This window comes from Pimephales promelas, chromosome 14, assembly GCF_988280905.1.
Source record: "Pimephales promelas chromosome 14, fPimPro1.hap1.1, whole genome shotgun sequence".
Taxonomy (NCBI): domain Eukaryota; kingdom Metazoa; phylum Chordata; class Actinopteri; order Cypriniformes; family Leuciscidae; genus Pimephales; species Pimephales promelas.
The window spans coordinates 5082169-5106012 of NC_142782.1; the positions used below are offsets into that span (position 1 = coordinate 5082169).

Genomic DNA, 23844 nt, shown 5'->3' on the forward strand with positions numbered 1-23844 from the left:
TTATAAAGATCTGCCATCTCTCACATACATAAATGTATTTTTACAGCAACAAAAACATCCAGTTGAGATACACTCAGAAACCCATGTCTCTTGAAGGATCTAAGGATTGCTAATACCAACGTGTGTTTAGCTTCAAGACAGCGGTCATACATCAATGCAGTCCAGATGAAGTAGGGATGAAGTCTGAGCTTTGAAATAGTATATGCAACTAAGCTTGCTCAGTAAACCCTAATCATTTATCATCATTACTTCATCTCCGGCTTCCTTTTGGGTACCAGACAAAATACAGGTTTGTTAACTGATTTTGGCTTTCAGAAAACACTTCTTGCCAACTGTTTTTGAGCATCAAACAAAACAAATGTCTTCTGATAGGATCTGGTAAACAGACTGAGACTGGATCCAATATTCCTGGAGTGGAGATTTGAGCCAGATATAGGCAATCTGACACTTTTAATGTTTTGTACTTTGTACACACCTTTTCAAGTGAGGGTCAATTCTTAAACCACTAAAAACATTTTTTTTTTCTCAATTTTAATACAATATTATCAACCGAAGAAAAAAAAAAAACATGGTTTGTGAACTGCTCAAACTAAACCACTGCGAGTCCATGTCATGTTTATTAACTGTACAATTACAGTTATGAATATTAACGTATTCTGCAACTGTGATGACAGTTCATGTAAACAAGAAGAGTTCCTGGAAACATGGCTGATCTCAAATGATCTTGACAACGGGAAAGTATTTGTGTGCCGAAAAGTCAAATTCAGGAAGGACCTGTAAAGAACAAACACAAGGATGCAATGAATTTCACATTATTACATTTCATCTATATGCGAAACGTCACAAAGCTCATGAGCGACGGCTCGTGGTACCATCACAGAGAGCTTTAAAATCACTCTCCAGAACTGTTTGACCTAAAAATATCAAAATTGAAACTACTGCGAAAACAAAGACACCTACATCTTGGATGCCCTTGAGGAAAGCTAAAACATACCAAAAATTAATTTCAAAGTGAACTATCCCTTTAAGTGCAATACTAAAAACACAATATTATTTTTACAAACTGAGAGACATATCAAACATATCATACCTTAGTTTCCTTTTTGTGTCCTCCAGCCAGCAGTTTCATTACAACAATATTGGGTTTGGCCACTTTAAGAATGCGGTTAACCTACAGCAGAAAGCAAAATATCGCAATATTACACAATATATAAAATTGACAATGTAAATATTAATGTAACACTATATGACTTCACATTATCCATTGTACATAATCATTTTGTTTCCATCCATCACAAAGAAAATATGAGTCATTTTTTAAATTTAAATTTTAATATTATTTTTAAAAAAGGCATTATGTAGGCTGAATATCCTCCAAAAATAGCAACAGTGTGATATACTGTATACACGAAGATTAAAACAGGTCCGTAAGGTTTTTTTTTTACAACTTTTATTCAGCAAGGATCTATTAAACTAATCATAAATTACAGGAAAGACTTTGGCATTGTTGTGAAAAACTTCTTATAATTGTAATGTAACTTTCTAATAATTAAAAAATACTTAAAAAAGGATCACGCTTCAGACAAAAAACAGCTTGTTTTCAACCGATAATAATAAGAAATGTTTCAAATCATCATATCAGAATGATTTCTGAAGGATCATGTGACACTACAAAAAAATTTTATTTTGTACCTCAGAAAGAAATTACATTTAAAAAAAAAAAAAAAAACTATTTCTACTACCGTATTTATTTGTGTTAATAAGACTGGACTAGCTTCCAAAGCAATAGAAGGACTGTTTGAAATGTACCTCTGCATCAGGGCTGGTGACGCTTTCAAGTATAAGTTTGGCCTGCTGGAAATGTTTACTGGCTGCCATATAGAGATCCGCTGAGCGAGGAGGAGGATTGTACTTCTTCAAATCTGACATTTCCTACATTTACACACACACAGTTTACTTTAATCTTTGGACAGGATAGTTGCAGCAAACATGAGCTTGAAGTGAGTAAAATCAGAGCTACCTTAAACTGGATGTAGTGCACTGGTGGCGGTGTGACGACACTGTTGAAAGGGGCGAATCGATGCTCGTAGCGAACCTGCTCGCTGTCCAGTTCAAACTGAGGTTTGCGCACCTTTCTGTCCATATCCAACGCTATCATAGTCTGCAGAAATAAACACTTAGTTTATTCTCAAAATACAATTCACACACATACAATGGGTCTCATTCATGAAACACGAGCAGAACGAATTTGTGTGTAAATCGTGTGTAAAGTGGTTCTGGCGTAAATTTTCGGATTCATTAAAACGTTCGTATTTTCCAAATGTTAGTTGGTACGCAAGAAATCTACACCTGCTCCCAGCCACGCGTAAATGGTGCGCTTAACATCCGAACATTTTGCTCATTAATAAGGCTGCATTTTAATTCACCTTAATCGGTACTTATTTAAACAGCATTTTGAAAAAAATATTTTATATAGTAATTACATATTTATTATGAGAGCCAGTAATTTATGGAAGCTTGTTTCCACCACTGAATAAAAAAAAATTAATAATAATAATAATTGCGACTTTTTATCACACAATTGCGTGTTATAAAGTCAGAATTGTGAGATGTGAAGTCAGAATTGAGAGATGTAAAGTCAGAATTGCGAGATGTAAAGTCAGAATTGCGTGACGTTAAGTCAGAATTGCGAGATGTAAAGTCAGAATTGAGAGATGTAAAGTCAGAATTGAGAGATATAAAGTCAGAATTGAGAGATATAAAGTCAGAATTGCGAGATATAAAGTCAGAATTGCGAGATGTAAAGTCAGAATTGAGAGATATAAAGTCAGAATTGCGAGATATAAAGTCAGAATTGCATGATATAAAGTCAGAATTGCGAGATATAAAGTCAGAATTGCGAGTTGTAAAGTCAGAATTGTGAGATGTAAAGTCAGAATTGCGAGATGTAAATTCTGAATTGCGAGATAAAGTCAGAATTGAGAGATATAAAGTCAGAATTGCGTGATATAAAGTCAGAATTGCGAGATGTAAAGTCAGAATTGAGAGATATAAAGTCAGAATTGCGAGATATAAAGTCAGAATTGCATGATATAAAGTCAGAATTGCGAGATATAAAGTCAGAATTGCGAGTTGTAAAGTCAGAATTGTGAGATGTAAAGTCAGAATTGCGAGATGTAAAGTCAGAATTGCGAGATGTAAAGTCAGAATTGTGAGATGTAAAGTCAGAATTGCGAGATGTAAAGTTAGAATTGCGAAATGTAAAGTCAGAATTGCGAGATGTAAAGTCAGAATTGCGAAATGTAAAGTCAGAATTGCGAGATATAAAGTCAGAATTGCGAGATGTAAAGTTAGAATTGCGAGATGTAAAGTCAGAATTGCGAGATATAAAGTCATAATTGCGTGATGTAAAGTCAGAATTGAGAGATATAAAGTCAGAATTGCAAGATATAAAGTCAGAATTGCGAGATATAAAGTCAGAATTGCGAGTTGTAAAGTCAGAATTGCGAGATATAAAGTCAGAATTGCGAGATATAGTCAGAATTGCGAGATATAAAGTCAGAATTGCGAGATATAGTCAGAATTGCGAGATATAAAGTCAGAATTGCGAGATGTAAAGTCAGAATTGCGAGATGTAAAGTCAGAATTGCGTGACGTTAAGTCAGAATTGCGAGATGTAAAGTCAGAATTGCGAGATGTAAAGTCAGAATTGCGAGATGTAAAGTCAGAATTGCGAGATGTAAAGTCAGAATTGCGAGATGTAAAGTCAGAATTGCGAGATGTAAAGTCAGAATTGCGAGATGTAAAGTCAGAATTGCGAGATATAAAGTCAGAATTGCGAGATATAAAGTCAGAATTGCGTGATGTAAAGTCGCAATTCTGAGAAAAAAAGACAGAAGTGCGACTTTTTATCTCACAATTCTGACTTTATAACACATAATTGCGAGTTTATATGTCGAAATTCTGACATCTTTTCTCAGAATTGTGAGATATAAACTCGCAATTGCGACTTATCAGGCCAATTCTAAGGGGAAAAAAATAATAACTTTTTTCCCCCTCAGAATAGTTTATATCTCACAATTCTGACTTTATATCACGCAATTGCGACTTTATATCTAGCAATTCTGACTTTACATCTCGCAATTGTGAGAAAAAAAGTCAGAATTGTGAGATAAAAGTCGCAATTACCTTTTTTATTTTTCATTCTATGGCGGAAACAAGCTTCTATAATAGCAGATCTGGTGATCAATGGTGGTCCTTCTCCAGTTTGAATACGATTTTTCCGAAGTGAACTAATTCGTTTTTTGCTGTCAAGCTTAATGTCAAACCATTTTCTTCTCACTTCTGGGACTGTTCGATTAACAGATGAAACTCCATTAACTGCATCTGTAATATGCTGCCAAGCTTCCTTTTTTTAGGACCTGATAGGCTACCATGTACGCTTGAAAAAAAAATTGCCGTTTTGAATTAACTTCTGATAATAAAACTTGGGCTGGGTATCGATTTCGATCCATTTCAATTTCGATTCGATTTCGATTCACAAGCTCTCAGTTCGATTCGATTTCGATTCTCGATTCCTGATTTGATTCTCGATTCGACTATAATGAAGATGTAATACAAATCCTATATTTATAAAAAAGAACAGTGGACATAAGTTTACTAGTGGTTAATTAATAGAAAGAAATTAAGAGCCATAAACCTGTATATAAAACTCTTTTTATTTTAGGTACACTAAATGCATACAAAGAATAAACAGGATTTTGATGCAATATGCAAAAAAAGTCAGAACAGTCGCACAGCTTGATCAAACAGTATCATGTTATTTTATGTTTAAGATAGATATAGATAAATAAATATATAAATATTTAGACATTTTTTTTACATTGATCTTACCTAAATGGTATATAATTTTTTTGTTTATTTTTGTTTTTTGTTTTTGTTTTAAGAGTTTATGTATAGAAGCTTGATTTCAATCTTTGAATTAAATTGAAAAAAGTAGCACAAATAAATACAATAGAATAAAGACACAAATTAAGAGACATTTTGGGGGAGTTTTTTGGGTATGTCAGAAATACTACAGAAAGTAATCCAATGTAAAATAACACTGGATAGTCTTTTTAGTCCAGACTGAATTAAATACAAAGGCTTTTAATTCTGATTGCTTACAATTAATACTATATTCTGTTGTTATGACAACAGAATTAATGACTGACACAAATGGCTGCGTTCACTTCAAGAACTAGTGCGCGAATCCATTACTGTTACATTAACTTTCTGTCACACACGTTTAATGCTAATTTAAGACATTACCGACTGTCTTTACGAGGTTACTCACCAAGACCAGAGTTTTGACATAATGTTGCATGTTTTAACTGTTAAAGTGATATAATCCAGGGACAAAACTTTTGTTTCTGGCGAGCTGTTTGTGAGGCAGATTTAGGCTGTACTGTGCACGCAGTGAAAGACATCTCTGAGAGTGCGCGAGCATGGGATGGTTTAACATTGCTTGTAAAACACAAAAAGACGTGAAAATGATCAACGTTAGTTACGATCATAGGTTACGATGCAATGCTGGCCCGATTGTGCAAGTGAATATTCCGTCATGTCCCGACTCCTAAACGCGTGTGTGTATCGACAGCTGCAGCGCTTGGCGCTTGCCTAGTGCAGAGAGACGAGAAGATGCAGCACCGCGTCCGCGAGCCCTTTATACGGAAAAAATCGATTCGTGGCCATTGAGAATCGATTTTGAATCGAACACATTTTTAAAAACGATTAATCGAAAAATCTATTTTTTTGCCCAGCCCTATCAATTTCTGCATCCGAGAAATCTTTCTTTTTCATTCGCATTCATGTAATTATATGCCTATATATAGATGTCAGTCGGATATAATGGGTGGGATTTATGGTAATTGATAATGAGCGTGCACGCGCATCCCATTTACGACTGGTTGGAATTCATTAACACACACACATTTCACTATCACATCTGACGTTTACGAAGTATTTGTGAATCAGGAGAAGAGTTTTGGGGAAGGTCTCTTTACGCGCAAATCACTCTCATATATTTACGAATATGAATGAGACCCAATGACTCGAATCCACCACTTCAATGACAAGTATGTTTCTAATTTTGACATAAAAATTCATTTTCATTTGGAACAAAGTCAAAATTGTGATTTCAATTTCATTGTGTGTGTGTGTGTGTATCAGGAAGCATCACCTTGTACATGCCAGCACACATGTTCTGGTAAGCTTGGCTCATGGTGATCTCTTTACTCAGAGGACGAGCTGAAAAGACAATGAAAGCACAATAAGCGAGTCAGACCCAAACATCCCCATCCCATAGCAAGAGCAACCGTTGAATGAACGTCTGCCTGTGAGAACCTTTCTTCTTCTTCTTGCTCTTCTTGCTGCTTCGTACTTTCAGCTGCTCCTCCAGGATCCTCTCCTCTGCCATCTGAGAGCTGTCCGCTCGACTCAACGTGGACATGAGCCACGCATACAGGAACTCCGACAGATACCTGAACAAACATGGAGAGAAAGATACATCATGACTTTTTTTAACATTTATCTGACTCTGAATTTAACAGGCTGTTTAGCTACGGTCCCTTTAAGTGTATATGCAAATTACCTCTGTTTTGATTGGCTAACTTCTTCATGTGTAATACCAAAACCCGACATTAACGTGCTAGCACTTTGGATTTCATTTAGGGAATCTTTCACAGATGCTTATATATTAAAACTGTGGCTGATAATTCTATAAATATAGAGGGTATGCGTGTGACGTCACCGTCGGCCGGAGTGCCTGGAGTTCCTCACAATGAGTGGCAAAAAGACTGAGCGGCTGTATTTGTTGTCAGCGTGAATGCCGCGAAAAACAAACACAATATATAAAGTGGGAAAGAGCTTTCCGATTGACTGTACAACTAGATTTGACAAAAACAAAAAAAGTCAGAGGTTTATTTTTACAGACTGCTATAGAAAGAGGAGCAATTCACAGAAACAACTGGACTCCAGTCAGCGAAAGGTGGATTTGCAGTTATCATTTTGTGTCAATATGCTGAATTTAGCTGTAAAACCATACCCATATATTTTGAATTGTTATATATGTATACAGTCCCTGACAAAAGTCTTGTCGCTTATCTATTTTGTAGAAACACCTGCTATTAACCTGACTTTTAATTAATCAATTGGTGTTAGAAATAGCTCATATGAAAAGCTAAAACCCTCCCAAATGATGTTTAATGCACTGAAATAAATTAGTTTCACTGAAAGAAGATTCATCATTTAAACAAGACAGAAAGGTCAAATTTTGGCAAGACAAAAGTTTTGTCGCCTATACAGAAACTGAACAAATTAACTGCAAATACAAAAATATGTATTTTTACAGAATAAATTGTATGAATCCTTGCCAAACCGCATGGATGCAGTCCTTCAAGCTCATGGAAGTCATACAAGATATTAAATTTGGATCTCACAGCACCACTATTTAATTTGCTGACATATTTTTGTATTTGCAGTTCATTTGTTCAGTTTCTGTATAGGCGACAAAACTTTTGTCTTGCCAAAATTTGACCTTTCTGTCTTGTTTAAATGATAAATCTTTTTTCAGTGAAACTAATTTATACATCATTTGGGAGGGTTTTAGCTTTTCATATGAGCTATTTCTAACACCAATTGATTAATTAAAAGTCAGGTTAATAGCAGGTGTTTCTACAAAATAGATAAGCGACAAGACTTTTGTCAGGGACTGTATTTATATAAAGTGTTCACAGGCAAATTTGCTTTATGTTTCGGTCTATATTGCTTTTATTTCCCCGGTGTCGAAATCATCCTGGCTGCATGTCAATATCCATGGATCACTGGATCTTTAGTAAGTTGGAAGGAACACAATATTGAGTCCAACATTTAGTTTAAATTGATACAATTGTTCGATTTAGTCGCATTTTCACAGTTTCCCCTATTAAATCCAGTCACGCAGCAGATCTTTAGCCACTCAGTCAGGCTGACGGGGGTTGTCCCGGCGGGAAAGTGACGTCAATGCATTTCCTCTATATATAAAATATCTAATCATAATACTGACATATTATATTCAAAAATATTTGTTACATAATTATAAAACAAATGTTATTCTTTTTACTCATCCGCAATGCCCGGCGGTGGATATCATTTGTAATATTATTAAAAAATATTGAAGAGTTCAGATGCAAAAGCCTCTAAATGCCATTTGAAATTTTCTTCTTTAATGGTGATTTTTATCAAACTTGTATATTTAAGTTCAGTAATTTCACTTAAATAACAATTAATAGGTAATTATCATTGCCATTTGAGTGAAATCACTGAACTTAAATATACAAGCTTGATAAAAATTATCATTCTAGAAGAAAACTTAGAAGCTTTTGCATCTGAACTCTTCATATACAGTATTTTATTAAGCTATTGTTATGCATTAAGTGCTATTATGCCATTTCAAAATGTTCCTAATTTTGTTTTGGATTTCTCCTACAATAGCTGTAAGGCATCCAAGTTCGAAAAACATTCAATTTCTCATAATATACATTGCAGCTTCACTTCTTTTTTCAGTGTCTGAAATGGTTCGATAAAGTATTCAGTCTCTATCAACCCCTTCTTTCCGAAAGCCTACTCTTCTCTGATTGGTCAGATGAGCCAGTTTGTTGTGATTGTTTTTTTTCTGACACGCACTTGTAAGCACTTGACCACACACATTACCATATCTGAATTTCAGCACTGGAGACTTCCCTGGCACTTGATACACTGTGGTATGAACAGCAACAATGGTGTCGATTTGCTAATAACAATATTATGTTTTGTGTGTGTCTGTGCATTCTGAGCATTAAAAGCAAGTTTGTTCAGCTGTCGTACCAGTAGATGTAATAATACTCATGCATGCTGTAGAGCTCCAGCTCGAAGCCGCTGAGCAGGTACTGGATCATGATGCGCAGGTTATGATAGAGGATCCAGGTGCCCAGACAGGCTAAATGCTGCCTTTGAGGCTCCAGCTTCATCAGAAGACCGTGAAGAGCAGCGTCCACCTTCTCAGCCTAAACACCAACAAACACACTCAATGATGCTCTACAACCGACAGGATGGGAGGACAACATCTGCAAAGTTACGACGCTCAAGGTTCAAAGCAAAGGGAGATATTTTTTTTTCAAAAACATCACCAACCCTAGAATTTACATAAAACCCGCCCCTGAGAACGGGAGCAGCAGCTCATTTGCATTTAAAGGGACAAACACACCCTCAAAAAGTGACAATTTTATTTGAACTTATTTTACTTCTTGCCAAAAGGACATTAAACCAGCCATTTAATTAGTGTTTTGAAGATGGGTTTGAAACGACATAGTGAGTAAATTATGACAGAACTTTTCATTTTGGGGTGAACTAACCCTTACATTTACATTTATGCATTTAGAACTTACAAACGAGAAACAAAAACCTTAAACGCTTTTAGTTCTTTGTAATAAACACCTATGAATCGTGAGGAACAAGACCAGAAACACTTAAAAAGGATAGTTCGCCCAAGAATTAAAATTCATCAATCCTTTCCTCAAAATTTCTTTCTTCAGCTGAACTCAAAAGAAGATATTTTGGAGACTATGGGTAACCAAACAGTTAATGGGCCCCACTGACTTCATAGTATCTTTAAAATATCTTCTTCAGAAAAGCATACAGGTTTGGAGCAACTTGAGGGTGAGTAAATGCTGACAGAAAGAATTTTCATTTTTGGATGAACTGTCCCTTTGGACGTAGATTTAGAATGCCCCGAACTAAAACTAAACAACACATCACTTCATTTGTGCCTAAAAGCATTCAACTACTTAACGAATCATCTATGGGCACATAGATTTATTTTGAATGTGCATTATTGAATATATATCTATTTATTGATTCTTTTAAGCTGCGGAATATTTTAGAGGTTTTTTTAAGAGGGTATTACTGAATATATATATTTATTTATTGATTTCTTAAGTTGTCAATTTGATATATTCCACCTTTATTCTTTTATTATTTATGTTTATTCTATGTTATTTGTGGTTATGTTTATTGTGGTTCCCATGAGTGTAAAACAAATTCCCCCTTGGGGCAAATAAAGGTTTCATTCATTCATTCATTAAGAAAGTATTAGGTTCAATTTTTTAATTCATGTCAACTTTAACCAAGCAAAACACATCTACGCACCTCGTCCTGAAGGGTGGCAAACTCCTCCAGTATGTGACCCAGTTTGTCTCGCTGGCGTGCTCTGTTGTGTCCGTGAATCTGGATGAGGCTGCAGAATGGCTGTGACACAAAATAACATCTAATCTTAATTAAATAATGCATCTAATCAAAAACACTATTTCACTTGTTACAATAACATATCAAACAAAATGAATCACAAACCCGTGTGCAGTGAGTGACAAAAGAGTCAATGTAATCTTTAGCCTGGTGGTTATTGTTCAAACTGCATCTGAAAACAGTGAGGGAATATGAATGTCATCTTAAAAAGAATCATGAAATGTGACAGGACAGGCAGGAGAAAAACTAAAACAGAATCACGAAACTAAGAATAACATTAGTTAATCTCTGGAGCTTTAATAGTAAAAACGTAGTTTAAATGTTTTCAAAAGAGTTCAACATATAATACTTGTTAGCAGTGTTAGCACAAAACATGTTAGCAGTGGGTATTTAAAGGAGACATGCCCCTTTAAATGGAGTGTTTAAATTAGTGGGCTTAAAGGAGAACTCCGGCGCAAAATGAACCTTTGGTCTAATAACACATTGGTATCTAGTCAATCGTTCTCTGAGATTTGTTTTCATGATAATCAAATGTAAAGAGTTTTATCTCTAAAAACTGTTTAGCGTATAACGCTAGTAATGGGGGCATTTACTAAGTAAAAAGAAATCGCTGGTTATACCACTAACAAGGCTCAAAATAGCCCCACACTAACACAGTAACATAATGAGGGTCCACACATGCAAAACGAAGCATTGAGAACGTTGTAAGTGTACAAACCATTTAATAAGAAGATACATTATAAAGACAGTTCACTTTGTGTATACAGACAGGAGCCATCTTTGGAAAACAGACTCGATAAGTCGAACCACGAACGTCGTGCTGAGTGAGCTGAGTTGTATGAAGTTCAGCGAACTTCTGAACTGTATGAACGGTGTTTGTGGTTTGACTTATCGAGTATGTTTTCCAAAGATGGCTCCTGTCTGTATACGCGAAGTGAACTGTCTTTATAAAGACAGTGAACTGTCTTTATAACGCATCTTCTTATTAAATGGTTTGTACACTTACAAAGTTCTCAATGCTTCGTTTTGCATGTGTGGAGCCTCATTATGTTACTGTGTTAGTGTGGGGCTATTTTGACCCTTGTTAGTGATAGAAACTAGTGATTTCTTTTTACTTAGCAAATGCCCCCATTACTAGCATTATATGCTAAACAGTTTTTAGAGATAACAACTCTTTGAAAACTAATCTCAGAGAACGGTCGACTAGGTACCGATGTGTTATTAGACCAAAGGTTCATTTTGCGCCGAGTTCTCCTTTAAATCATGGTAGAAAATGGGGTAAAAAGAGTTTACAGTGTTACTTTGTTACCCTGTAGTGAGTACATGTAATTCATTAATATTACTCAGTACTTAAATGTATAGACCCCTTTTCAGTTGGTAAACATGGTGACGTTTTTATGTGGGCGGAGCTTAGGTGGAGGCAGAACGATCCCTCTGGCCGCTTCACTAATGCTAGTTAGCAAGTTTTATTAGCTTGTTTTTTTTAACAATGACTGAAGAAAATCTGATTTTATCTTAATGTGTAAGGTCACTCACTGTCCAGGACCACGATTGTTATTTTCAAAGGTTAATTTTAACGGACAGAACCAGATTGGCCGACCTGTGGCCTTCACACGCTCACTCACTGAATGGGCGATCTGACAGGATTAACGTTACGTTACCTCGGGTGAGTGGCCTGACTTCTACACCTACCTTATAGAGAAACTGATCGTAAAGAGAAACTGAGGGCATATAAATCTTTAAATGCCTATAACTATGTGCTAAATGGCCATGTACAAGACTTGTGTGTACGATCCGCTGATCGCAGAAGACGATCATGTGAATATTTTCTAGAAATAAAAAGTCCAGATACAGCACATTCATTTTTCATTGATAATTGCACCAAACACAATAAGATGATATTTAATAATAATACAAGTAATTTAAGCTCCGTATTTTGTAGCCGAATCTGTGCTGGTTTGTATTGGCCGCCTCCAGTTTTCACTTTGTTTTGCCTCCAGCTAGTACCGTGACGTAACTGTGACGTCGGCGCAAAAGGGGTCTATACTCAACACTGTAATAAGGACATCTTAAAATAAAGTGACCAAAAATGGTCTCTTCTTTCTAAATTATGTTTTTATTTTAATGCAAAAATCCTACTAACATTATTAATGCACCTCAACATTGTAAATGAAAAAACAAATGCAGGAACTTGATGTAATTTATAAGCAACAAATGAATTAAAGAGTAAATAATATAGAGTAAAGAAATAATCGCTCACTTTGTGGAGAGGACCGGTGGGCTGACAAAATATCGCAATGCATCTTTAATCATATCCTGCATCAGATGAGTCCCAAACACCTTCTTATTGTCAATCAGAAATGTGGTCTGCATCAAACACACACAGAAGCATTATCAGACTAACCATCATATCATTCTGTCAATTTATTAGAGACCAGTTTTATATGTGATATAGTAATGTGTAAATGTAATATTTGTTGATAATTAAGCATTAAAAAATGCATTGACCAAAGAAGTTTATTTATTATTTTTTAAAGCCACGGTTGCAGCAAAGCTATGTTCATGGTGAGAACAAGAGTGAATAAGTCATACAATTAAAAAAAAGGCTATATAAGACATTTAAAGTCACCATGAAATCAAATGGACAATTCCTGTGTTTTTTTATTTTTTTATGTAATGCTGCAGTGTTTTCTTTTATAAATGTTACATAATTTATGTGCCCTCATAATCTTTCATTAAAATAACTTCCCCTCCCTCTTGTATTTGGGCAACCTGTCACTAACATGATATCACAGCAATAGCAAACCACAACCATCCTATCAATTCCCCAAGGACAAAATTGAGTCCCACCCTACAATTTTTCCCGACTCAAGAAGATATATGTCAGAATACAATCTGAACGTCCATTTTATGCTGAATTTAAAAAGCATATTGCAGGTAAAAAAAAAAAATTGAAATTTATAGATAACCTTGTATGAAAATACCATATGAAAAGTTAATGCAGGATTTAAAATGTTTTAAAACAACATAAGGGCACTAATTTAGAAGATAAAGTGAGCGTTTCTTGGACTGCTAGTAAAAACGGCTTTTTTTTTCAACATCGCGTCATTTGACGTAATATCAGGGAGCCGCAGCCTCGGCTCAGTGGAGAGCAGGCTGGTGTTCAGTGAGAGCGCTCATCAGTCGGTGTGCTTTCGTTAGTTTTTGCATTTTAATTTATCATCGTCATGGTAAATTATTGTGTTTGTGGAGATTGCAAAAACTCCAGCCTGTCAGGACTTCAAGATCGAGTCCACAAGTTTCCATTACAATAAAAGTGACTGTGCTATATAGCCTATCTTTCGTTCCTGGTGCGGTTTGAGAAGGTGAAGAGACGGGATTTCTCTTCTGCATCGGCTCGGAAAACGCGGTCGTGTGTAGCGTTCACTTCAGATCAAATGACTATAGCATCCCGGCGATATGATGGAGTTCAACATCATGGTATGCCGAAGCAAGAATATTGATCGTCGTATACTACCAATGGCATCAAATAGTGTTATATGAAAAACAAAATTGGTTGTTTAAATACTCAAATCTTTAATGTTCTGTTTATGTTATAACCTAGGTGAAAAATATGTATTAAAAATTTACCTGAGTATAGCCTATGCTTTTAGTATAGAAATATACTCAAGTAAAGTTTTTATACATTTAATAGTATATAAATCTACCCTAAACATACTAATGTCTGCTGGCCTGTTATAGGATCATAATAATCTGTATAATATTGTGAGCACAGTGTATATCGTTAGCGAACGTGTATACTATAAGCACGTCTCTCACCTAAAAGGCACCTGTCCTGTTCTCCACTGCTTCTCCTCACATCACAACTCAATTTTTCTCTGACCATTCTGTCTGACATTATCCTGGCCTGTCCCTGATCTCTTTAGCATAGCAGGCTCACAACTTTATGGCTTGATCCGTCATACGAGTATTTCCTCAGCGTCCGAAATGTCATGCGATTCATTGTTTTCCTGTTGTGTGAATCGACGGCTCTCCCGCTCATTGCGTCACGCCCGCCACGCCCATTTTCAGACGCGGAAGTAAAATTCTCTCACAAAAACGACTGCAGAAGCTTCTGTAGCGTGTTTATACGTATATTTTAAAGAAAATCTAGTTCCTACATTGTTTTTCTATGCATTGACTCGTTGGGTCCTCTAACCTGCAATATGCCCTTTAAGATTAATTCAAAACGATACTTCTTTAATTACTTGAACATACTGTCTATTTAGATTTAAAACAGTCCAGTAAAATAACTTTACGAGTCATTAAAGATTAAGAAATGTTGTTTTTTGTCCATTTTCTATATATTCCAGATCTCTGAGTAAAGCACAAGCTTCAGATGTTAAGTGATGGATGTCAGATGAAGTTGGTCTGACCTGTAGCAGAGATCTAGACATCACACATGGAGACTGCTCACTGAACTCACAGAAGAAATCCTGAAACCACACACACTCAGCAGGATCAGTTTCAGTTCTCTCGAACACTACCACAGAATGCATGTGTTATTAATACAGAGTTATTTTACCAAGATGCTGTGCAGGTTGGTTATGTTGATGACCTCACAGACATTTTTAATGCGCTCAATGAGTTTGCTGAAGTAGTTGACCATCTCTTCTCTCTTAATGATCTTGGCGTAGCGTGGGAAAGTGGGCGGGAGCAGGCGCTGGTTAACCAGAGGCTCAAAACCCATCATGATTGGGTGATCTGGAAAAAGCATGGTGTGTACATTTTAGAAAATCAATTCAACATTACATTTTTAATTGTTTTGAGACTGTTACCTCCTTTGGTTGTGTCATTCTGTGACTGTATCCCATACTGTATAGAGGAGTGTATCGGAGGCAGTAAGTCAGCAGCCTGAGTCATCAGCTTCTGTGCTTCGCTGACAGCACTCGTCTTAAATGCCAAATCAACCAATCGATGATTAGATAGCCAACTGGTGAATCTTATTGTGAAGATATATGCTTGAGTGAATTTAATAGTGTCATACCTCTTTTTTAGTGAAGGAGATGAGCGCGCTGAGCAGCAGACGAGTGAATTTAACACGGCTAAACAGAGCCAAGCATTGCTGATGCTGAAGGCAGAAGAGAAGCATGATATTCAAATCAAAACTCTCAGGATTTCATTACAGTGCTCTCGTCTGGCTGATAATACACACCAATTTCACCCAAAGCATCCACAAATCTCTTTATCTTAAAGTGATACTCCACCCAAAAATGAAAATTTTGAAAATGTACTTTTCCAGAAACCTGTATGCGTTTCTCTCTTCTGATGAACACAAAGGAAGATATTTTGAGGAACGATTGGACCCAAACAGTTGTTTGGCACGACTGACTTCCATAGTAGAAAAGAAAAACACTATGGAAGTCAATGATGCCGAAGTTCCAATCGTTTTTCAAAATATCTTCCTTTGTGTTCATCAGAAGAGAGAAACTCATACAGGTTTGCAACAATTTGAAGGCAAGTAAATGATGACAGAATTTTCAATTTTGGGTGGAGTATCCCTTTAAAGGGATAATTAATTTTTGGTATGTTTTAGCTTACCTCAAGGGCATCCAAGATGTAGGTGTCTTTGTTTCCGCAGTAGTTTCAATTTCATTTTTACCTCTTGTAACCACAGCCACATCCAAGTAATCTGAGGGTGCGAAAGCGCCGGAAGTGATCTCTAGCGCGGTTGCGAAAAAAAAATCAATGTTGTCTGTTGATATATCGAAATCGTCTTCCATTGTGATTTCCTGTATATCTAAATATGTTTAGATCTTCACAGTGAAAGGTAACACTTCCGAAATCTCTGTGTAATCAATGAGTGACGTACACTATTGAGAGATCACTTCAGGTACTTTCCAGCTCTTACGCAGATCGAAGCGATATAAATACTGACATAAATACTGTTCGTTTTCTCACACAAACCGCTTGTTTCGTGTCATAGGCCATCAATGTGTACTTTAATTTACGAGTCATTAAATCTTGTTTAATTTGGACTTCTCTGTGCATGCTCTTTGAGGTGGTGACCATAGACCTCCATTATATGACTGACAGACAAGAACGGTTTGACCTAAAAATATCAAAATTGAAACTACTGTGGAAACAAAGAAAACTACATCTTGGATGCCCTTGAGGTAAGATAAAACATACCAAAAATGTATTTAAAAGTGAACAATCCCTTTAAGTTTAGAATTCAGGGAAATGATTATGTACTTACATCAAGTTCCACCTCAGGATCTCTTTGTTCACCCTGTCGACTGCGTGTACTCTGTAAAAAAGAAAAGAAAAAGGAAGAAACAAATATTTAACAAGTCAAGAAAAGATAAGAGGTATCATGAAAAGTCTTGAGATGGAGTCACCATACCTTCACTTTCCTCTGAAGTTCATCCTCAACATCTTTTAGCATTCCTATAGAAATTTTAAAAGGCGAAATGAAAAGACTGATCAAAAAATTCCAAGACGAAGCCTAATATTTTGCTCAGCTGCATTATTTTAATTATAATTAATTAAGAACATTTACCCTTAAATTCTTTTTTTTTAGATTTACTTTTCGTTTGTTGTACACTATCTTTCAAATGATTGGAATCGGTAAGAATTAATTTTTTTTATATAAGTTTCTATTGCTCACCAAAGCTGCATTTATTTGATCAAAAATACAGTAAAAACAGCAATATTGTGAAATATTATTACAATATAAAATAACTTTTCTATTCTAATATATTTTAAAAGATAATAAAGTAACAATTGAGATCGGCCTTTAGACTCACCTGTCACTCTCAGATCTGTTACATTATTTGCCATTTTAAAGCCGTAAGTCATGGCCTGAAAATCTTCCTGCGATTGGAAAACAGAAAAATTCATATTCACTGTATAAACCAACAGAAAAATGTAATCACAATAAAAAGTACAATAAAAATAAATGGTGACTGGTGACTAATGCCCACACCGCAACTAAATATTTCATTTATAAATAATCTACATATCGTCAGTAATAATACCAGACATTAAGGCATGTAAACCTATTTTAGGAGACCTTTAAAACTAAATATGGAAACATTTAAAATAGCATAATGGAGGAAATTTAATTTAAAAAAAAAAAAAGCACAATTTGAACAAGAGTCACATAAGAATTGAATGTGTCTTGCCTCCTCAAACACAGCGGCTTTGTTGACTTTCTCGCGGGCGATGTCGCATATCTTGAGGATGCCCAGAGCAAAGGCTTTAAGAGCAGGGTCTTGAATAAGATCCGGGTTATGAACATATAGACACGTAAACACAGTCTGAGCCAGAGAATGCCCCTCCAGCCATGTGATCTGAGACAGATGAAGACAACATGACAGAATATTCAATACAGTAAGTAAACACAAATGCAGCTTTTCCAGCCACTGCTTTCTTTAGCAAACACTACCATCTCAGTGTCACATGATCCTGCAGAAATCATTCTAATATGCTGATTTGATGAAACAATTCTTAATATTATCAATGTTGAATAATATTTGTCCATTAAAAGAGAAAAGCATTTATTTGAAATCTTTCCTATTACATATGAACTATGTAATGCTTTATTCCTTAATAATAAAAAATCATTTCTTGTTGAATGTGTATTTTACTATTTTGTGTGTATACACTCACCGAAAGGATTATTAGGAACACCTGCTCAATTTCTCACTAATGCAATTATCTAATCAACCAATCACATGGCAGTTGCTTCAATGCATTTAGGGGTGTGATCCTGGTCAAGACAATCTTTGAGCGTGGCATGGTTGTTGGTGCCAGACGGGCCGGTCTGAGTATTTCACAATCTGCTCAGTTACTGGGATTTTCACGCACAACCATTTCTAGGGTTTACAAAGAATGGTGTAAAAAGGGAAAAACATCCAGTATGCGGCAGTCCTGTGGGCGAAAATGCCTTGTTGATGCTAGAGGTCAGAGGAAAATGGGCCGACTGATTCAAGCTGATAGAAGAGCAACTTTGACTGAAATAACCACTCGTTACAACCGAGGTATGCAGCAAAGCATTTGTGAAGCCACAACACACACAACCTTGAGGCGGATGGGCTACAACAGCAGAAGACCCCACCGGGTACCACTCATCTCCACTACAAAGAGGAAAAAGAGGCTACAATTTGCAAGAGCTCACCAAAATTGGACAGTTGAAGACTGGAAAAATGTTGCCTGGTCTGATGAGTCTCGATTTCTGTTGAGACATTCAGATGGTAGAGTCAGAATTTGGCGTAAACAGAATGAGAACATGGATCCATCATGCCTTGTTACCACTGTGCAGGCTGGTGGTGGTGGTGTAATGGTGCGGGGGATGTTTTCTTGGCACACTTTAGGCCCCTTAGTGCCAATTGGGCATCGTTTAAATGCCACGGCCTACCTGAGCATTGTTTCTGACCATGTCCATGCCTTTATGGCCACCATAATGCACCATGTCACAAAGCTCGAATCATTTCAAATTGGTTTCTTGAACATGACAATGAGTTGACTGTACTAAAATGGCCCCCACAGTCACCAGATCTCAACCCAATAGAGCATCTTTGGGATGTGGTGGAACGGGAGCTTCGTGCCCTGGATGTGCATCCCACAAATCTCCATCAACTGCAAGATGCTATCCTATCAATATGGGCCAACATTTCTAAAGAATGCTTTCAGCACCTTGTTGAATCAATGCCACGTAAAATTAAGGCAGTTCTGAAGGCGTAAGGGGGTCACACATAGTATTAGGTATTCCTAAAAATCCTTTAGGTGAGTGTATATATACTTTTTCCCCTTTTAATTACAGACACTTTATTATATATATATATATATATATATATATATATATTCTTTTTAATTTTCTATTGATACACAGCTTCATGAAACTTTTGTGTTTACCGATATCAATACTGACCAGACAGCAAAAACATGTGTCCATGATCCCGATGAGCTCAGGAATACTCAGATCTTTCACTCGTATGGCCTCATCCTTCAGAAAAGAGGAAGACGGAAGGAATAAGAAATAGGGAAAAAAATGACATAGAGAGAGACGAAAAGAGAGAGTACAATTTCAGTAAAGTATAGAACTGTGAATACTGTAAATCAGCGGTTTTCAATAGGTGAGGCGCGCCTCACCTGGGGGGCGCCAAAGAGCGACAGGGGAGGCGCGAAGCAGTTTATAATACGCGACTTTTTTTTTTTTTTGTAAGTGGCGTTAAAACAGCACGGGTTGCGTTTTTTGGGGCTTATTAAAAAAAAGGTTGTTTGTTTTGAAAATCTGACAAGCAACTTTGTTTTCTTTACATGGCAGTTGCCGTTTTCTCAATCTCCAATACATTGATTGACACTGTCTGACAAATGGACTTTTGCGTCCATTTCTTTTCCCTTTTTTTTACCTCCTAATTGAATAACGAAAAACATGCTTTCTTTATTCGTTTTTAGACTGGTGAAACGATATTCACAAACGATTTTTTATTTTCTTTATATACAAGGATATTTAACTTCACATTGGCTTATAAAGAAAGCCTAAAACAAAAACATTTCATAAACAGTAAAATTTTAAGTTAGCCTATTTAAAAATAAAACTTTATTCAAACATTAATAAATTATTTTATGATAGACATGCCTATTACTGTCTTAAGTGAACTCATTTATAAATGCTAATAATAATTAGCATTATTATTAGTCTACATGTAGGCTAGATTCGAAGACTCTTTTTTTCCAGAAAAATGTGAGAAAATGGGACGAGTGTCAGATCGCGTCTCTGTCAGCAGCTGTCCGAATTTGCTCACTCGGCTGTCCTTACCTACTCTACTCTGAGGCTCACATTCACCCAATTTGAAAACCCCTGCTGTAAATAAAAGCCTAAATCAATTCTGTTCTGTTTTAGAAAATTTGGACTCAACCGCTCAATTCATATGGATTAGTTTTACCATCACTTTATGAACTTGTTGAAGCGTCAAAGTGGTTTTTGCTTAGCTGTCAATAGAGGGACAGAAATCTGTCAGATTTCATCAAAAAGGTCTTCATTTGTGTTCTGAAGATGAACGAAAAGTCTTACAGCCAGGTTTGGGTGAGGAATTAATGACAAAATTTTCATTTTTGGGTGTACTATCCCTTTAAACTCACTATATTCAGGTTCATTATCACAAATAATTACATCACTTCACGAGATAAATAAGAAGATCAGGAGTGAGGTGAAACCAGCTCTTTCGAGTGCTACCTTAACAGCTTGTTCAAAGTTGAGGACTTTACGGTTGACTTGGTTTCCGATCATCCCAGCATCCATCTTCGGATCCATCATCTCGATGGCTGACATCGCCTCAAACAGACCGAACCTACAGGAACACGAGCATTACGTACACCGAACGAATGCACCAAATGTTAAATTACCCGTAAAAGCATTTCTTAGCTCAAAAAAAATAAATAAAAATGTCTTACAGTTTGTCATGGAGCAACTCGCCAAGTTTGAGCTCTGCAAAATCAAACTCATTTAATCAGCAAATTCGGTTTCTGTACAGCAAGATTAATCAAAAGCACAATAAAAAAACGACTGATGGCACTAGAAAGGTCCAAAAATCTCCTGTTCACAATAACACAGATGTATTGAGGTGACTTATGGATGATGTGGCCAAGCTTGCATGGGAAAGAAAGTTAATTTTAGAAATGGTAAAAATTAGAATATCAGCAAAAATTCTGCAGCCATGCCTCATTGCACTTTTAGATGATGGATCCTACATGCAAGACACTATATCCTCATGAATTAATGATCAGAATATTGGCTGTAATGGGATTTGAAGACTGCATCCTCAAAAGGAATATAACTTTTTACTTTTATAAATCAGGCAGGATGCATGGATATTTTTTTGCTTGTTTTGGAAAAATCTGGTTTGAATATTAATGTAAATGTTACATAAACAAGGCATATTTTTCTCCATTTTTCTCAGGGGTTTGTGGAAAATGGCTATTCTGAGAAAAAAGCGTTGACAGTGACATCTACTGAGGAGTTCAGCCAATGATAACTCAGCTTTGTCATGCCCATGAAACACATACACTTCTATGCAAGAAAGAAAATACTAAGTAATTTGTCTTATCAACAAATTATTGGTCAGGAAATTAGCCAAATGTAACTGTTACTAAAAAAGCTATTGCTCTCACAGAAAAACATCAAAGACTGAATAAAGTTTTTGGCAGAATATGGGAAGTTGGTTCAGGCTCTATGGGTCTGTAGTGAATATTTGGTCTCACATTAAACTCAAATGAACTGGGAGACATTTTTGAACTACTCTGTTTGAGGCCATTAACTTAGAGCAGAACAACACTGACTCTTCTTCCTGTAAAAAGCTGTCTGAGAGTTGGGGACGCCAATTCCGTGCTAAGTTTCTTTATCTACAATATTCGTGCAATTCTTGCTAATTTCCTGACCAGTGATTTGAACTATTTTTTTACTACATTTTTGGCTTGGCCCATTTGTTTTTCCACGTAGTGCACACATATAGACACACACCTTTACAGGCTCCTTTGAATTCTTTGGTGACGTCCACCCAGTCGGCATTGTTTCTCATCTTCTCTGGGATCCCAAGACCCCAACCTCCCTCCTCCTCCTCTACCGACGACTTCATCACCATTGAGACAGCTACGAACATAAAAAATAACGGCATTAAAGCAAGAATGAAGATATTTTTGATGAAATATGAGAGATTTCTGTCCCTCCATTGACAGCTGCCAAACTTCCACTTTGACGCTTCAAAAAGTTCATAAAATTAATCTTTATGAATTGACCGGTTTAGTAAAAAAATTTCTAAAGAGACTCGATCGGTTTATATGGTGAACATACAAGAAACATACACCGAACCTGCTTGACTCGCGAGAATGAACCTCATTGGGTCTCACACGTCAAACGAACATGCTTGAGCTTTCATTTACCACAACTGATGTGTGGGTTGATGAGTGTTTATATGTGAATAAAAGCATAAATTCAATCTGTTCATCACATTAAGCGACTAAACCACTCGATTCATTTGGATTAGTTTTACGATCTCTTTATGAACTTTTTGAAGCACCAAAGTGCTGTGTAGCCTCAGATTTCATTAAAAAGTTTAGGCATATGACTTTGGAACGACATTCAGGGTGAGTAAATAATGACAGAATTTTCATTTTTGGGTGAACTAACGTTAACCCTTTAAGAGTTGCCAGAAATATCTCGTGCAAGCACATATTAATATGACAAATTAGGGGATATTAGGGAAAGTAAACAATGAAACTACATCAAGACTTCATATTGAGCGTGAGGGCCACTTCAACAGTTTGCACGACTATAATTTAGTGCTTTTAAATAACTGGGTTTCAGCACAATAGATGTCTCAAAACCTGTGAGTTACCAACCTATAGACACATTTTTGGGCAATATATGCAGCACCACATGATGCAATCTCGGTAGGCAATTGACTAGGTTGAGCACAACTAATTATGTCCTTATTGGGTATTTCCTCAAGCTACAAGCAGAGATGACAGACCATAGGCACAGACACTCAAACAAACTCCAGTATTTTGCTAGGTTAAATAGAGTACCGTTACTAATGAGGACACTTGTGGAGAAGAACTCATGGTCACTGTACTGCAACCTCCCTTTGTTGTTACTAGTCGACGACGAATAGTCTTTGAATTCAGTTGAGTGTTTTAATAGATATAATAGGATATTAATTACACGTTTTATTTGGTAAAATTCTTTAAATACAGAACCACCATCGACCACAAACAGCCAATGACATTAGCGAAGAGCGATAAATGCTAGGCTGAGTCTAACCCCTAACATATATCATTACTGCTAAATGTATACTTTACAACATTTGAAGTACATATTTATCAACAAAAAACACATTCAAAGGGTAAATAAATACAATACCTTTAGAAAGGCAGTCTTTCTGTGCTGTTGCAAATATACAGCGCTGCAGCAGTGGACGCCTGTGAATGACATCATACTCTGATTTGCATTCTGGGACATGTAGTTCTGAGCTTTGAAGCCGTAAAATATGTAAGATGTTTATTTATTCTGGTTAAAAATATTATTACTTCGTGAAAATGTTTAATCTATAAATATAGGCCTTAATAACAAAACACTCAATAATCTACACTTTATAATAAACATTATATTTAATATAAAATGTAGTAATTAATTTATGACAAAAATAAATAAGAATTATTAAAAACATAAATACAAATAAATAATTAATAAAATAACAATGACGATAAATAATAACAAAATCACAAAGTTCAAAACAATTTAAAAAATGATGTATCAAGATGTTTGTAAAACGTGTGAAACTGTGATACGATTATAAATGTATATATTGTTATATTAATATAATTATAAATATATATACATAATAAATAATTATAAAATATAATATATATATACATATCATAAATTATAGTATATAATTTATTAATTATATATATTAACAAAAATACATATATAAACACAATTTTATGTTAGATGCGATAAATCGATTTGAACACACTAATGTGTATATGTAATATAAATGA

At 35.8% G+C, this 23844-nt stretch overlaps 1 protein-coding gene across 1 annotated transcript; it reads right to left on the reverse strand.

Moving 5' to 3' along the window:
- Positions 1 to 405: 405 nt before the first annotated feature.
- naa35 (N-alpha-acetyltransferase 35, NatC auxiliary subunit) lies at positions 406 to 23301 on the reverse strand. Its single transcript, XM_089119303.1, has 23 exons — positions 23204 to 23301; positions 21806 to 21934; positions 20740 to 20773; positions 20522 to 20636; positions 19214 to 19288; positions 17466 to 17633; positions 17088 to 17154; positions 16685 to 16728; positions 16538 to 16588; positions 15326 to 15409; positions 15117 to 15231; positions 14864 to 15042; positions 14715 to 14774; positions 12560 to 12666; positions 10405 to 10471; positions 10204 to 10302; positions 8884 to 9062; positions 6385 to 6521; positions 6221 to 6288; positions 2021 to 2161; positions 1810 to 1932; positions 1091 to 1171; positions 406 to 774 (listed from the first exon to the last, which is right to left on the reverse strand). The coding sequence occupies exons 2-23, from the start codon at positions 21924 to 21926 to the stop codon at positions 715 to 717; spliced, it is 2175 nt and encodes a 724-aa protein (XP_088975429.1). The 5' UTR covers positions 21927 to 21934; positions 23204 to 23301; the 3' UTR covers positions 406 to 714.
- Between the last annotated feature and the right edge of the window lie 543 nt (positions 23302 to 23844).

Coding starts and splice junctions, on each gene's coding strand:
- naa35 (XM_089119303.1), bottom strand. CDS start 21,926: ATGGTGATGAAGTCGTCGGTAGAGGAGGAGGAGGGAGGTTGGGGTCTT. Junction 19,289..20,521: donor ACTTTGAACAAGCTGTTAAG/GTAGCACTCGAA, acceptor TCTTTTCTGAAG/GATGAGGCCATACGAGTGAA. Junction 16,589..16,684: donor AACTTCAGAGGAAAGTGAAG/GTATGGTGACTC, acceptor TCTTTTTTACAG/AGTACACGCAGTCGACAGGG.